The 17,436-nt window shown below is 48.6% G+C and overlaps 1 protein-coding gene across 2 annotated transcripts in view; it reads right to left on the reverse strand.

Moving 5' to 3' along the window:
- Positions 1–2,397: 2,397 nt before the first annotated feature.
- LOC138487698 (nicotinamide N-methyltransferase-like) overlaps positions 2,398–17,436 on the reverse strand; it is a 144,359-nt gene continuing 129,320 nt past the window's right edge. For both annotated transcript variants that reach the window (XM_069614224.1, XM_069614223.1), the window contains exon 3: positions 2,398–5,815. In XM_069614224.1, coding sequence (XP_069470325.1) covers positions 5,377–5,815 — 439 coding nt within the window. In that variant the 3' untranslated portion in view covers positions 2,398–5,376. The remainder of the gene's footprint in view (positions 5,816–17,436) is intronic.

The raw sequence follows: 17,436 nt of genomic DNA on the forward strand, positions 1-17,436 counted from the left end.
AAATTAGATTAGATGCTCACAGGTCTTCCTCGGCCTGGATTGAAACCAACCGAGGGCTACGACAATGGCGCGTTCTTGCACCCTTCCTCTTTAATTTTTATATTAAGGACATGACGGGTTGTTGGGAAACAGCGCTGACTAACTGGGATCAGTAAAATTACAATACCTAAATTACGCAGATGATAGTGTCATTTGCGACATGACCCCAATTGGTTTGCAACAGGCCCTGCATAGCATTGATGTTTTGTTGGGGAACCTGGAACTCACAGTCAACGCTGCATAATCAAAAGTATTAGTTTTGAATGTTGTATATTCTAAGTGCAAAAAATGAAAATGGTTCCTGAACGGGCAGAATATAGAAACAGTGAACTTTATCAAATATCTAGGCTCTGTGATGTATTCCAAAGGAGGGAAAATGGCCATAAGTAGGGACTTGAAAACTAAATTCCTAGCAGCCGCTTCTCAGTTGACCCAATTCAATTAAACATTTGGGAGATACCCGGAACTTCCACTAATTAAACTATATAGGCAAATAATCCTCATGGGGTGAATTAATGGTGCTATTCCCTGGGACTTGTTGGAAGCGTTAATGTGGAAGAAGGTCTTCCATCTCCCTCAAGTGGTTCCCTTGGTTGGCATTCTCCATGAATTTGGACAACTACAAAGGCAGACCTATATCGAGTGGGGTCTACTGCACATGTTTGCTAACGTCTTGGCTCCCCCGTTAGCGTCCTTCTTTGTCCTACTTAATAATATGCTGGGCAATGGGACTTTTAGAGCATTGAACAATGGGGCCAAATATGTAGAGAGCTAGCAAAAACGGAGTCGTCAACTGGGGAGCTGGTTGGAAATCCAAATAAAACTAAGGCAAAGCAGTATAGGTATGCCTGGATCGCACTAGTTATTGCCAAGTTATTGGTTTATCGGTGCTTTAATGATCACTTTAGGTGGTCATTTAAAGACTTGGGATTTCCAATTTAAAATCCTAAGGCAAAAATGTAACCTATTACTGATAATGGAGGTTTTGGGGTTCAGGGGAAATGTCCAAAGGGGTTTGCGTCTCTGTCGATTCTGCAGGAGTGAGGATGAAACCTTGTAACATCTATGTATAATCTGGCCAGTATTTTCTATGCTCAGAATGGAGGAAATGTCGCCCTATCTGCAGCTGGGGCCAGAGGAGATCTGGATTAGGATTGTAAATACAAATGAAATCGCAATTTTAGTACGAGATTTTGATATTTTGGAAGCTGTTTTTTGTGTTTTAATAATTCTATTGAATTTTTAGACTGCACTGTTTCATCAAGTGTGTTTATGAAATGTGTTTCTTATCCTAAATTGTGTGAAAAATCCAACTTTATCAATTATAAAACACAATAAATGAATAAAGTAAAAGAAAACACTGAAAAAGACCTGTACCATTCGTACGAATCCAAAAGTAGAGAACATGAGTAGCAGGGGTTGCAGGGGGTTTCCCCCGCTCCCCGTGTTCAGCATTTTTGTATTCAAGGGTTGCAAGGGTGGTCCCTCTTCCTCGACATTGGAAGCGGGGGACACAAATAAAAAAAAAGGAAAAAAAAGAAAAGAGACTCTGCAGTGTCAGATCCGACCTGCGTTAGAGACACACAGAACTCACAGTGCAGGGGTACAGGAGGCGGTGACGGCGCCCTGGAAAAAGGTAAGTAGGGGGGATGGGAGGGGCTGGAAATGGGAATTAGGATAGTCCAAGTACGTTTGGGTTGTTTTACCGAATTCGAAATGTGGCGAAATTGACGATGGTCAATTCCACCGCAAACGTTTCGACTTTGATAAAACAACCCAAATCCAGGAGTTCTCACCATTGCTTATCCTATTGGGGTGGGTGAGAATGAGGAAGCAGGGTTCTGCTCTAACCATATGTCACTCAAATTGTTGATAACGGCAAGAGGCTGTGTGGCCCAATATTGGAAGAGGTCCACGCCACTATTAAAAAGAGAATGGATCCAGAAAGAGAGAGACATACACTCAATGGAATATCTCACGCACCTTATTGAGGAGTCCGGAGGGGACATAGACGGGTGGTGGCTCGCGTTCTTTGAGAAATATGCTCAAGCCTTGTGAAAATGGCTCGCTGTTACTATCCGACACATACCCCGAGGGTTCTATAAAACTGTCATGCCTAGATTGTGGAGGGGGTTGGGTTGGAAGAGGGTCAGAGAGGGTGGCTGAGGGGAAGGAATGGAGGGAGCAGGAGGGTCTTTACACAAGCTGCATTGTTGTTGTGGCTTGTTCACTGAACTGTCTCTCTTTGAAATACCAGTAAAAGTTGAATTTTGAAGGAAAGAAATCACATTCAGAATTAGACATTTCCATTCACCTGGCAAAGGCAAACCATGGGAGAATATTGAAATTAAAGTTCAATTTTGTTGTTTGCAAAAATGTTTTTATTAAACCTAGAATAGCGTCAATGAACGCATACTTTACATTGAAAACAAAGGAACAAAAAGATGACACCAGGAAAATGTGTTTTTAATGCAGATATAAGTATGAAAGTTGATATTGGAGCAAGTTAGCATCTGGCTGCAAGCAGGTCCATTTCCAGAAAGATGTTTGGTCGATTATAATAGCCTCAGTTCTCCCCAGACATGCTGTAGAAGTACAGACACTCAATTCACTCTGTCACTGAAAATTGCCTCTGGGAAAAACCTGAATCACAAACACGTTGCTGGGACTTAATCTTGACTTAAACCTGGAGAGGGTATTTGAGTCACAAAGACGTTGCTGTGAGTAATTCTCGAATTATGCCTGACTTACTCCTAATCGGCTAAGAGTAAATCAGGCGTCAATCAGCCGTACTCCTTGTAACCTCTTTGTGAAGCGGCCCTGATTTTGTGTGTCATGGTGGATTAGAAAAGGATATAACCAGACCATAGTGGCCATGCACAAAGCACATGGAAGCAGATTGACATTCATGCCATATTATCAGAAAGGAAATGACAATATCTGGGGTGTTCAGTGTATGACCGTCTATGCCCAAAGCTACCAAAAGATGCAGATGGAGCGACCTCCAAGTTGCTTCTGTATTAAATGTGTATAACATTCCATGGGTTTCAGCTATTCGGTGCCACCTGTAAACTGAAGCTATCTCAGTTTACTAGAGATCGGTGGGAGATTGAGTGGGGGTAGGGGGCACACAGCATGGGGGGTCTTTCAACCACCCATTGACCAACCATGGCTGTGCGAAAACCTATGTCAAGGTTCTGCAACCAGGCGCTCTCCAGATGTTGTGCACTATAGCTATCATGATCCATCACCCTTGACTAAACTGACTACGGCTGAGGAAGTTGTGGTACAAAACATCTGGAAGACCCCTGCAATATGGCTCTTCACACCCGCTATCTGCTTCTCCCTGCTGGAAACACATCCTCCTGGGATGTATTTGAGCTTGGTCTGCCACGCATAAACCTTGTGCTGTATGGGGATTTCCAATGTTATTTCTAAGCAGTCTTCTGGGAGCTAACGGCTTAACTGCATCTGGAAGAGAGCCTCTGGGACAACAAATGCCTTATCCAAGTAGGCCTTCAGTCACTTGATTTATGAGACATGTGAGTCTTCCTCACACCGGTGCACTGTTAAGAACAAATATTGGAAAAGCCAAGTTGTGCCTAATTTATGGGTATCAGATAGTTATTTGCCAGGTAAGGTAAGGTAAGGTAATGTTTATTTGTAAAGCGCCGATACACAAGGCAAGTGCTTCAAAGCGCTCAAGGAGGGAGGGTACAAATGGAAAAAAACAACAGTCATTCAGAGCCCTTGAATTTCTGAACGATAAAAGTCTGCACCTGCAGAATAAGTGCATATACCACAATTAACAGTGTAGATAATGGAAAATAGGTGTGACGAGAATTCTGCAGTTTTTCCTAGTGCATTGAGGCGAGAAAATACAGGAGGGGAGACATGGGAGATAGATAGGTGAATCTTCAAGGCATGGTATGTTCAGATTGTGCAGGTGCACAGATGGTACAGGAGAGGGAAAGGGGCAGTTGCAGGTGGTGGGGGGGGAAATCAAGTGTGTCTAGTTAGTCAGACACTGGGTAGGTGCTGAGAGATGCCATTTACAATGATCTTGTGAGGTAGTGATGCGGCAAGTGAAGGCCTGGAGGCAAGTGCGAGAGGACTGGTGAGTGTGCCAGGGACCTGTAAGACTCTGAGGTACACCCGGGGCCAGTCAGCAAGCTGTGTGGAAAATGATGGAGAGAGGGATAGAGCGGAGAAAAAGGCTAGCAGGGCAGAGGGAGAGAGAAGGAAGAGAAGAGGAATGTCTTAAGGAGTTTCCTGAATTTAAGGATGTAAGGCTCAAGACGGAGGGCGAAATGGAGGCTATTCCACATGGAGGCCCCTGCTGAGGATAAAGATATCCCTCCAAATCTCTGCTTGGAGAACCGGCTCTCTCGCTGAAGGTTGGAGAAAGATGAGTGGAGGGCTCGGGTGGGATAGTATTTAGGTAGGCATTGTTGCAGATAGGCCCCAGAAAGCCTTGTGGACAATGCAGAGGGTCTTGAACTTGATCCTTGCAGCCATGGGTAGCCAGTGCAGGGATTTCAGTGCCGGAGAGATGCGGTTCCTGGGCTTGAGGCCAAGGATAAGTCTTGTGGTTCTGTTCTGGATGAGTTGCAGAAGGTGCAACGCAGAGGCAGGGAGGTTGAGAAAGAGGCTATTGCAATAGTCAAGCCTAGAGAGAACCAGTTTTCTGGAGACAGTGAGACGCTGGGGGAAGGTGAGAAAAGGAAGAGTACCTCTAGGAGGTACAGCTGGAAGTTGGACTTTTTAGAGATGTTTGAAATGTGACTTGAGAAGGAGAGAGTGGAGTCAAACATGACCCCAAGGTTTCTAGCCTTGCAGGTGGGTGCGGGCACAGTGCCAAGAGAGGCCATTCATAAACGCTGTGCTCTATGGGTCTTTCCAATATTATTTCTAAGTAGTTTTCTGGGAGCTAACAGCTTAACTGCATCTGTAAGAGAGCTTCTGGGGCCCCACAAATGCCTTATCCAAGTAGGCCTTCAGGCACTTTATTTATGAGACATGTGCGTCTTCCTCACAATGGTGCACTGTTAAAAACAAGTACTGGAAAAGCCAAGTTGTGGCTAACGTATAGGTATCAGAGAGTTATTTGCCAGGCACTGACATAATAAATCTAGCTACCATTTCCAGCTGTTGCTGTCTCATGGTGAGGTTGTACTATTGCGTTAGTGCCTGTCAAATGCCTATGCCATGCCTACACAAAAGCCAAAGCTATTTGCGTTGTCAAATCTTGTTTGTGAAAGAGTAAAGAATGGGGTTCTCCCATGCTGTCAATAAGTTGCTTCATGAGATGAGGATATCAGTTTGACACCAGAAAGTCTACTTGACCTCTCTCTGTTTTTCTGCAACTAAATAAAAATTGCCATAATAATCACACACACTGGCAACACACTTGCCAGCCACAAGCTCCACCTCTAGCTGCTTGACGCCATAGCCACATTTGGCCAGGGAGGACCTGAGAAAGTCCTCGGTCAGTGGTAGCCCAGGGAATTGTTTATCAGCAACCATCCAAGCTCTAGACCCCAAAACACCACACAGCACCAAGTGACCGCCTACTTTCAAGAGTGTTGTGATATTCTGAAGGGCGTGGCAAAAAGTGTCGTAGTCCTTGCTCGCAGACTCCAGGCAGAGCAGACTGAGCAAGCAGTCCACCTGGGGCAAGACGACCGGGTCTAGCGGATTGCTCTCTAAGACGTCGCATCTGAGAACCTGCTTGACGGCTGCTCGTATCTTGTTTTCCTTGTCAGCCCATTTGCTCCTGAAAAAAAATTAACACAAACAGGGTTAGCGAGACATCCACATTACACAGTTAGCCAGTGCTGCACACAGTGGAGGCTTGTGATTTTTTTTATTATGGGGGCATACATGTTTGCTATGAAAATGCCAGAGTGACTTAGTGTAGCGACGTGGAACAAACCACCCAATCGAGGCAGGGGGAGTATCCACTGAACAAATGTTCACAATAATGTGATACAATAGTGTGGTTTCTACCACACTTTCTGTGTAACATTGTGTAAAAAGCCACATAGTTTGCAATATGGTTTGTATGGTAGCACATAAACAAGTCTGTTAAATGCAAGCCACCAATAGTGCACAGGACAATTTTCCGACACATTTCCATGATACTTTTCCCCACAATATATGTTACTATAAAAACATTTACATGCTGGCTGTGCGCATACCTGTCCATGCAAGCTAAACCAATATATGGCATTATTATCATATACAAACTCACTCCTTTTGGCTTTGCCAGTAAAATATATCATGCCACAGTAGAAAAAACATGTCCAGACCGGCTGCACTAATGTAGACCGGTCTAGCTATGTAATAACACTTATCATGTTTGCCTCACACTTGATGCCCAGTAACAAGATGCCATGTCATAATAAGAATTTTTGGCCAGACTGGATACATCAATTAAGGCCAGTTTAGCCATGTAATAACACTTCATATCCAGTAAAATGCCATGCAGCAATATGACAGTATCCAGGCCAGACTGGCTACACCAATGAAGACCAGTCTAGCAACATTATAACACTCAATATGCTGGCTTTTGCCTTCATACGAGTAAAGAATGTAATACAACAATAAGAAACATAACTTGATGGGCTGCACCAAAGTAGGCCAGTCTAGCTGTGTAATGAAACTCATTATATTTGCTTTACACTTGGAATGAATACTTCTGTAAGGATGTCACTGCACCTGGAACTCAGCAGGTCCACAACCCATCTTCCCTTTCTCTTCTAAAATTCTAGCACAATTGGACCTGCTGTTCCTCAGTGGAGTGGCAGATTCTGCAATTATTGTATCCTCACATCCAGATCTAGGAGCTGTCAGAATGAGTTTAGTTGATTCATGGGTACAAATACCTTAACATTGTGGTGAGAGATGTGAAACGTGTAATGGACACAGAGCCCAGTATGCATTAAGAGCGTTATGATTGCATCATCTAACCCTTGTATCTCAGACATATGTGTCAAATATAAAGGCATGTAGTCATTCTTCTGTTCCCAACATGCTCTTTAATGTTATGCAAAGCAGCCATAAGTCCTAATTGTTTGTAATTGCCCCAACCCTTTTCTCATAGGGTTATTTCAGAAGCGTACCATAGGAGTGTACTAGTCTGCCCATCTTTTAATGATGCCCTTCTTTTAGAAAATAATGTGTATGGTTATCAGGGTTTTGACAATGTGGTTTGTCAATAAGACAGGTGTAGCAGTCTGATTATGAATACTTTATATTCTGGCAGCGAACATTAGAAAAGAGCATGGTACATTTCAAAAAGAGCACATTTACGATGTAATTACATTTAACCAATATTTTCTTTTTTTGTAAATCGCTTCTTTTGGATAAAAAGCACCACATCACGGGGCCGATTCATGGAACAAACGTGCGCCGAAAATCCCAGCGCAAGCAGGCGCAAGGAGGCGCAAGCGTGAGAAAGCAAGCGCACGTGCATGGCGCATGCTGGCGCACACGTCTCCAAATAGCGTGCAATAAGCGCACAGCGAAAGCGCACATAGCGCGGCGCACACAACAAAAGTAGGCGGAACGGGGCGTAACACACGGAATGGGGAATAACGCATGAAAAAGAAGGCGTAACTGGGGAAGTACTGCAGGGAACTACACGGAACGCCCACACGCACGCGAACAACCCGTATTCATGGATTCGAATACGGGTAAACCGCGCATGGCAAAAGATGCGCACAGGAGTCAACGCGTCCGCCACACGAAGGCAGGCGGAAGCGTCCCCGCGCACAGTATAAAAGTGCGTGCAAACACATATATACAGCTACGATAAATGCCCCATTTGTCGCAGCACTGATCTTGGGACACCGCAGGAGGAGGAGAATAGCCAGGGCACGCATTTTTTCACCGCGGACAAGCCTTTTTGGGATGCCTGACAACCAGGTCTATGGCAGGTATAGGTTTCCACCCCGTATCATCCTAGACATGGTCAGGGAGTGGGAAGATGACCTAACATCCCCCACCCTCTGCTCCCAAGCATTGAGCCCCTTGGAGAAGGTGCTCAATGTCTTGCATTTTTTGGCCACTGGGTCTTTTCAGCAGACTTCTGCCATAGTGGAGGGGTCTCACAGGCCACACAGTCACGCTGCCTACACCAGGTCTTGGTAATCATGACTGCACGCCCCTCAGTCCGCAGGCACATATACATGCCCAGAACACCCGCAGAAAGGCAGGCCGTGGTCCGGGACTTTTACAGGGTGGCACACTTCCCCAAAGTGCTTGGTGCCATAGATTGCACCCATGTGGCCCTACGTCCACCTAGGGCCACTGAGCACATCTACCGAAACCGCATGCACTGGCATTCCATCAATGTACAGGTGGTATGCGATGCAAAGGGAATCATCACCTCTGTCTTTGCAAATTACCCTGGCTCCACCCATGACAGTTTCATATACAGAATGTCTGCCTGAGCCGGGCCCTGGAAGCTGGCCAGCATGGCGACACATGGCTCCTAGGTGAGTACAAATGCCCGTGCACATGCATGCATGTCACACACACACACAAATACACAAACCCCAATAATCACAACCATTATCACCTCTACAGGGGACAGTGCCTACCCTCTGAGCAACCACATGATGACGCCAATCCGGAACCCCACCACACCACCCCAGGTAAGATACAACGCGGCCCATATTGCAACCAGGGCCATAGTGGAGCGCACATTCAGAGTGCACAAGTCACGCTTCCGCTCTCTTGACCGCTCTGGCGGGCAGCTACTCTATGCACCCCCAGTAGTGTGCAGGATCATTGTGGCAGCATGTGTCCTGCACAATGTTGCAACACGGCAGGGCGTACCGGTGGACATGGTGGTGCCCCCACATCCCCAAACACAGGCACAGGCGCTGCCCATGGGAAGGGATAGGGAACGTGGCGAGGAAGCACGAACCCAGCTTGTGGACAGATTTTTCACCTAAACTCCCCACCCTGCGGAGTCCACCAAGGCCTGGCACATACCAGGTGACAATCGATGATGACAAAGAGGCAGTCGACTGTCACAACCTTACCACCCTGAGATTGTTGCCATGGAATTGCCACATTGTGTGCATCCATAGCTACTTAAACACAAGCAATCCTGTGTGACCAAAAGGCACACATGCAAGGTGTGAATCACACAGACCTGCCAAACAGGCCAAGACTATCACTGGTATGTCACTCAAACCCTCCAAAACCACAACATCACATGGCAAGCAATAGCCATACACCAACACAGTAACAATAAGGTACACATTTCTATGTGAAAAATGTAAATTGGCATCAGACAATGATGCCTGGCATGGAAACAGATGAAATGACTGACCAACAACCTCCCACCCAAAATAAGTCATACCCAAATGCATACCAAAAGTTGTAGTTGAAACATAACAATGAATGCCTGTCTACATGCACAATGTGCATTGCAAAATCAACACTGCAGCTACTGTGTGCCGTGTCCACTTCCTACAACACACTGCTCAGCGCACAGCACAGTGAACAGCCATTGTGTGTGATGCACACCCTGAGCATGACATCTAAGTGACAAACTACATAAAAAACCAAATTAGGCATGTACAGGATCCACAAATGGTCAGAGAACATGTGCTGCAGGGACACAGTGGGCACCAGAAGGCAAACAGAGTGTACACGTGGACATGGAAGGGTGGTTGTACATGTAGTGGATCATAGTGCGAGCGTGTGGGTCAGTAGGGACATGCACTCAGCATATGCATGTGAAATCAAGTGACCACCAGTGTCGTCTACACATCACATGTGAACATTCACCATGTGTATACCCCAGCATATCAAACCACAACTATCCCCTCACACCTGAAAGGTAAACACAACACATGAACAGGCATTGATCAGCAGAATACATCATGTACATAGGAAAGCACAATTACAATTTCAGGGTGCCCATCACACTTCAGGGCAAGGCAACTATCAACAACAAAACACCCCCCCCCCCCTCGCTCACAAATCACCACGACCCACAGAACAACTGCATCTGGGTCATTCATCGTACATCTTTGAATTCCACCTGGCCACAGGATCACCCTTCCCCTTTGTCACCATCTCCCACCTTGTGTGTAAAAAGTTGCCAGCACCCTCAGAGTCCACCTAGATTTGCAAAAGCACAAAATCCAAGATAACTCAAAGCAGGACAACACAGAAGCCAAGCAAATACCCTGCAGGCAGTAAAACAAACCAGAACAGCCTCCAGTAGATGACTTCAAGTAGCAGTACGCCACAAAGGCCAAGTACGACCACAATGATGTCGACAACCATGGCAGCACAGTAAAACAATGTCACTACAGGATCTGAACCATGTGTGGTACATGACATAGAATGATGCAACACTAACGGATGTCTACTGTCACAGCTCCCGTGTACAGGTGCAGGAGTGGCACAAAACAACCACCCCCACCGTGGTGTGGGTGCCTGCAAGTTCTAACTCACACAGGCCTCTGAGACCTTGGAGGGGAAGGAGGGTCAGGGATATGCAGTCAGCACAGGCATTGGCATACTGGATAACGGGAATGAGGGGCAGGAGAGGGGAGTAGGATTGACACGGGAAAGTAGGGAATGCACCAAAATGTAATACACACATTAACACATACACAAATCAACAAAACTTGTTCACATGCACATAGCAGCAAATTACTCAAATGGAAGTCAAAGAGAAACTTATCTCTGGGGTGAATGCTGGCCTCCTGCCTGTGCACTCTCCGGTCCGGTAACAGGAGCAGTTCAATGCTGCAAAGAGAGCTACAGTTAATAATCTGTGCGTGCCCAAAACACATAAACACACTACCAAATATGCCCCAAAGTAACAAAATACACTACAAACAGACAAATTTGTGTGGATGCTTCATACCCATACGTAACATTACCCCTCTGATGGTCCATACACAGTCAATGCAGTAAGTCAGGCACCGGTGGGTGCGTGGCAAATGGAACACCAATGTGTCACGATTCAGACAACATGCAATGTTCCCTGTGTAAGTGGACAGACGCATATAGCAAGGTCTGACTTCAGAACAAGTCCTGTACCACCATGACCAAAATAAAGTAGCCAGTGTATGTATCAATTTCTACTTGGTAATGAAATGCACTGCACCCAAGTCTGTCCCTTGCTGTCTGTCCCTGTGAGCTGCTTCATTCCATGTCTCGGAATGCTACATGGCTAATACAAGTGCCTCAATGGACCATGGTGGACCGAAGGGTATGTGCCACTGCCCCTGCGGGTGCCACAGACAACTTTCACATCAACTAGCCATCAGTCCATTAACACATCTGAGCTGTATTGTGCACTTCTACAACAATATTTGTCCATGTTCACCGTCAGTGCTGCTACTAAGCATGCATGTTCAACTGGCCAGGTGGAAGGTTTGCTGTGTTGCGACCCCCCTGTGCTGCTCACCTTGCCTGGATTCCCTTGAAACACGTCATCGATTTTCAGATGTATGATCGCAATCCCTGTGCCTCTGCCTGCACACACATGCGCATGTCAGCAGCACCAAACGTGTCCTGATTCCAGACGTCCAATGGCCCATGTCTGCTGGCAAAGGTGGTCTTGAGGCTCATCCCCCTGCAGAAAGTGCATGAAACACATGATTAATGCTTAATATTCATCTGTGTGTGTCTCTTCAGGCATTACATGACTGGACCATGTCAGAGACGTACATCAGAAATCACATCATCAGTCCGTCTTTCACAGCAACGGTGTGGAACACACTATCTATGGCATGATTTGCAACAAGCAAATGTTCATTAAAGATAAGAAACATACTACACAATGCATAGCAATGAATGTAAACATGAATCATTAAACACCCCATCTAGCAAAGGAAGAACAGTGGACAATTACACCCCAATCATCCCCACTAGGGGTGTTAACACAAGTTCCACAGCAGCAGACAGCCCACAGATATGACAGTCCATTGCCCTTGTGTAATAGGCTGTTACACCGAACCATCCTTGCGAGCCCATGGATAAGGGAAGCAGGAGTGGCATATGTGAGTCAAGGACCCCAAGCAGCAAACACATACACAAGACAAGCTTGAAGGGCCCAGCTGGAACAGACAGTGGATGCTTTCAAAAGCCACAAAGCACCACCCGGTCACATGAAAGCAGAAAAGACTAGCAATTTTAAACTATATTAACTAATCACATTAACTATGAAAAACCTACTTTACCTATTTAAACTAACTATCAAACAGAAACTGAACTAACTAAACTAAAAGAAAAATCAAAAATGGCCACATATGACCGGGGGGGCACCCAGGAGGGGGTAGGTACAGGGTGCTGCTCAACACCCACATGCGATGATGCAGAGGAAAGAAAAAACTTCCATGGGCTCAACGCCTGCACAGCCCGACCTATGTGGGAGATAGATTGTCGTCCGAGTCTGGCTCTTCCTGGAAAGGAGGATATGGTACAGGAGCATGACCACGCCTAGCCGCAGCTTGCCCCTCGTCAGCAGCAGGTCTGCTGGACGGGTGAGCCTGGTTCTGTGTGGTGATGACATGTAGGTCTGCATGCAGAACCTCCCATGATACACGTGCTTCCTCTTGCAAGGTAGCACGTGTAACACAGAGTTCCTCCTGCAAGGCCTGGCTTGACAACTGCTGCACCTCCCGGCAAGCATGTAGCTCAGCCGAGATGGTACGCTCAAGCTGTGCAAACCTCTCCTCTGCCCGCTCCCTCTGGGACATCAGAAGGATACCCAGAGTGGATCTGAGGGAAGCATGCTCCTCCCTCAGGGCCTTCATGTGTGCCTCTGCGTGAGCAGCAATTGCTTGACGCAGAGACGACATTTCAGCCTGGCGTGCCCTGTCTGAGGCCGCCATGCCCAGCCTGAGCGAGCGGGCCGTAGACCGTGCTGCCTGCTGCTGGAGAAGCACCTGCCTAGCAGGGGGGAGCACAGATTGGGCCACACGCTCCATGCTCTCAGCGATGTTCTCCATTGCTGCCCCCTGTCGTTCAGAATGGGCAGTCATGTCTTGCTCCCACTCAGTATACTGTGGTTGCGCGCGGCGACCATGTTGCTGGGCTTGACCCCTGCGGGACCCAAGGACCGTGTGTCCTCGTTGTGTTGGCACCGCCCGCGGCTGCACGACTACATGCCCCCGTCAACGTGATGTCCCAGGCACATCAGTGACTGGTGTGGAGGGTCACCCTGCATCCTGATTCACCACGGGCGGAGGTACCAAGACTGTGTGACCCCTCAGTGCAGGTGTCGCAGACAGAGGAGTGTCCACATCAGAATCACTCACCCCTGACATATAGACCTGATGCTCATCCAACTCAACATGGTCGTCAGAGTGTTCTTCAGGGCTGGACTCATAGGCAGCCAGAGACAAGATGGACTGTAGCACTTGTGGGTTTTCGTGGCCTACCACCCCACGACCCCCACTTGTGCCGGGTTGTTGTAGTGAGTACAACCTTGTGCCTGGCATGACAACGCCATCCTCCGGCTCCACTGCGTCATCATCTGAAAAATAGAGAGAAAAAAGGTCACTACACATGTTTGAAGCACACAACACACACACACACCGACAACAAACACATCAGGCAGACATGTGACACACAAAATAGAACCTGGCATGCATGCTGGGTCAACTTGAATTTGCTTCTGTGATTAGACCTGTTGAAAGGTGGCAGTTCGCACTGAAGTGGGTCTATGCAGTGCAGCGAATATGTATGTTACTCACTACCTACATGTGCAAGGACTCCATGGTGTGTGTCAGAAAATGTGAAGGCAGTGCAAGGTCAACTTCAGGTATCACGTGCAATGTGCATTCAATGGGCAGCATATCTACAAGCAAAGCACCCCACCACTTAAGTGCAAAAGCAGGGATGCCTAGCATGGTATCAAAAGTCTGAACATAGACCTGTGTATTCACAGGCAGTGTTGACTAGCATCAACAGCTTCATGTGAGTCAAGTGACAACACTGCAAATGATGATGGGACAGTAAACTGGACACATGATGAAACCTCTGGAGTCCACCCACGTGCGAAGAAGACACTCCACCAGTTGGACAGAGTCATTGGCCTTTAAACAGGCTGAGGCCTGTCACCCTCACAGATTGTCAGACCCTAAATATGTGTGCAACGCAGCACTGAGCCACAGTTAACATGGGAAGGCAGATGAAATGCCATGCAATTTAGGTCATCCTGGACTTGTATTACAGTCATCATCCAGTCATGGACACATATGGGCATGCATGAAATGCACATGGAGCATGAATGGGCACTCATGTCCCTGCAGGGCATCTGACCTCTGCACAGTACAAGTGAGACATCCTGCATCAAGTACTAAGGATGTACCACAATGGATATGTCTGGCAGATTGGCCGCTGGATGTTAGCATGTACACAGGAGGCATGAAGAGGTAAGTACCCAACGGCAATATTGTAGCAGACCAGTGCTAAGGTGGAATTGGGGTGCAGAGCAGGGGGTTGAGGGGCAAGGGAGCATGCCTACATTGGGTTCCCCCTTGCAGGCAGAGTACACATGCACGTCAGTCATGCTGTACATAGTTCCTGGGCTGAGAGGAAGCTCACCCCACGCTACATGCAGAAGTGCCAGTGAGCTGGAACATGGACCGGAGGGGCAAACTGGTAACCAGCATGTGAGTAGGATGCAAAAGTGGTGATGTGGACAGTCCCCGTCTGCTCCACATGTCCACCATCCAGCAGAGTAGACATGCATCAGGGAAGCATTGCATTACTCACACATCATAACCATGTACACGTGACATGTAGTGGTAGTCATGCACATCACATAACACAAGTAAAACACACACTTCCTCCACAAACACGCATCAACACTCACTGGACTGTGCATCAAAGTCCGGCATCTCTCCCACTCCTTCGACCGATTCTGATGGTATGAACTCCGCAATGAGTGACTCATGCGGAGTGAGGTCTTCCTCCTCCGGTGTAGGCCCACCTCCAGTCACCAGAGTCAAGTTGTAATTTGAGGCACGCTAAGCCTTAGCGCTGCGTTTGCGGTAATTCCAACGCTTTTTGCACTCTTGCGCCATGCGCACCTCAAGGCCGAATGCACTCACATGTTCCGCAACTTGCTTCCAGTGAGTATCACGGTGGGCAGCCATAGTCTGACAATTGGCACCCACTAGCATGTCACAGCCGTGGTCCTGCACGTAGTCCACGAGGTAGTCCAGTTCTTGGTTGCGGAAAGGCTTCTTCCTCGACGTGCAGGAGGTCGTGGCTGTGTGTGGAGTCCCAGCCTGTGCTGCAGGTGCAACCATCCTCCTCTTGGATAGTGGCGCAGACCCTGGCTGGCTGATGCTGCCCTGATCAGCATGGCCAGTGGGACTGGTGGATTGAACCAAGGGAGTGGTAGGTGGAGGGACGACCAAAGGCCTGACTTGCGTCAGTGGCAGCTGGGTGCCCTCTAATGGACCCTGCGCAGCAGCATTCGCTGTGGCAGGGTCATTGACCGCAACTGTCCTGGTTGGCAGACTCACAACCGGGGTGTTGTTGGGTGCATCTGCCCCTGCACTTGTCAACACCCGGCTGTTCTGGGCAGCAGATGACATTAATGCCCCAGGGACACGTGTCTTGGTCAGGGCAGCCCTGCGTGCCCCTACGGTTTACCTCTGCGCCTGTTGGAAATCTTCCAAGGCCTCTTCAATTGCCAACACAGCCTGCGCTGGCAGACCCTGAGCCTGGGTGGTGGTGTCCACAGCTGCACCTGCAGCTTCCACAACCCTTGGGCCTGTGGCAGTCGATGAAACAGACTCCCGGGTCACACGGGCGCCAGTGCCAGATGCAGAAGCTGCATCTCCCAGAACCACAGGGGGTGGTGGCATGACTGCAATGACACATGGCACAACATCGTGCTCAAGTGGCGCACCCCTGCCTCTTCCCCCTCTGCGGCCAGCCTGGACACCCTGGAGTCCCCATACTCCCTGGTCACTCCGGCCACGTCCCTGACCATGCCCGCCACGAGGAGTATGCCCAGCTGAGGTGCCCCTCACCTTTGGTGGCCTCTCAACCATGGCACAGATGGAGTAGTGCCGGCACAGATGGAGTAGTGCCAATGGGAGGTGTACACCACAATTGACCTGGGCAATTGGGGTGAAGGGGGTGGGATGCAAGATGTTAACAGCCCCCCTGCACCTGAAAGGCTGTATGTGACCCCGGTGATGTAGTGACGGGTCACGCTATGCTCAGGCACCCCAAAACTGCAGTAAAACCATGCACGCAACCCTGCAGCCTACGTGCGTGGAATCAACCTCCCGCAGTACGCGGTGGCACCCAGTAACACAAAAAACGTGTATGCGTGGGACACGCAGGCTACTATGACCTCAAAAACGGGTGTGATACACAGGGGCACCCGCAGTGGGAAAAATAGCGTGCACGACTCACCGTCTGACTAGCGCGATGCAGAAAAACACGCGTAGCCAATACCCCCGCCAAAAGAAGAGATACGTCCTCAATCGCTGTGAAGATATGATGGCGCGCGAAACAACACGAAGCAGCTACACACGTCGGTCTCCACTAAAGGCACTTACAGCGAACTGCTGGCCCCGCTCACCTTTAACCCGTGCTGAGAGAAACGCCCGCGTGCGTCACGTCACTTACGCGCATATGCCCTTTCCTCGGATTACACGCATTCACATGCGGACATGCAGTTTTTTCACGCGTGCTGAACCACTATGCCCACATCACGAGGGAAATAACCGCACGCGTACGTGCTTACGCGCTAAGGGCCTTTGGTCCAATGAAAACACATACGTGTGCTGACGCTCTTACGCGCTAAAGGCCTTTCCTCCAATTACATGCTGACGTGCAATTTTTTCACGTGCCAAATCACTCCTTATCAAGCTGGCCACGCGAAAACACACGGAAGACCACGCTCCTGCCCAGAAGGTCGAATTACTGCCCCCCAGAGCCCCAAGCCTGCTCCCACCTGTAATCTGCTGCTGCCTGCTGCCCACGTGCCCTGCCATTTGCTGCCTGCACGTCAGCCAGGCGTGCAGTTGCTGTGACCACCCCTGCTGGAACTGAAGACTCCCGACTGGGATTCCATCGCTCCACATCCCAGCCCCAGGACCCATTTGCCCACCCACTCCTGCCTCTGGGGTTGCCATGTCCAGCAGAACACCATCGGGCAGCACTGGCAACCCCCAGCCAGATAGGCAGAGGGCCACCAGCTTCAGTGCCAGGGAAGTTGGTGTCCTGGTGGAGCAAGTCCTGGGGCAGTATGATGCCCTCTTTGGAAGTTCGCGCGCTGACAATGAAGGATGGACCAGGATCTGGATAGACATCGTGACTGCCATCAATGCGGAGGGGGTGGCAGTCCGCGACTTACATCATGTCAAGAAGCGCTGGGAGGAC

The sequence above is a fragment of the Ambystoma mexicanum genome, chromosome 9 (genome assembly GCF_040938575.1).
Source record: "Ambystoma mexicanum isolate Mex_15411 chromosome 9, UKY_AmexF1_1, whole genome shotgun sequence".
NCBI lineage: Eukaryota > Metazoa > Chordata > Amphibia > Caudata > Ambystomatidae > Ambystoma > Ambystoma mexicanum.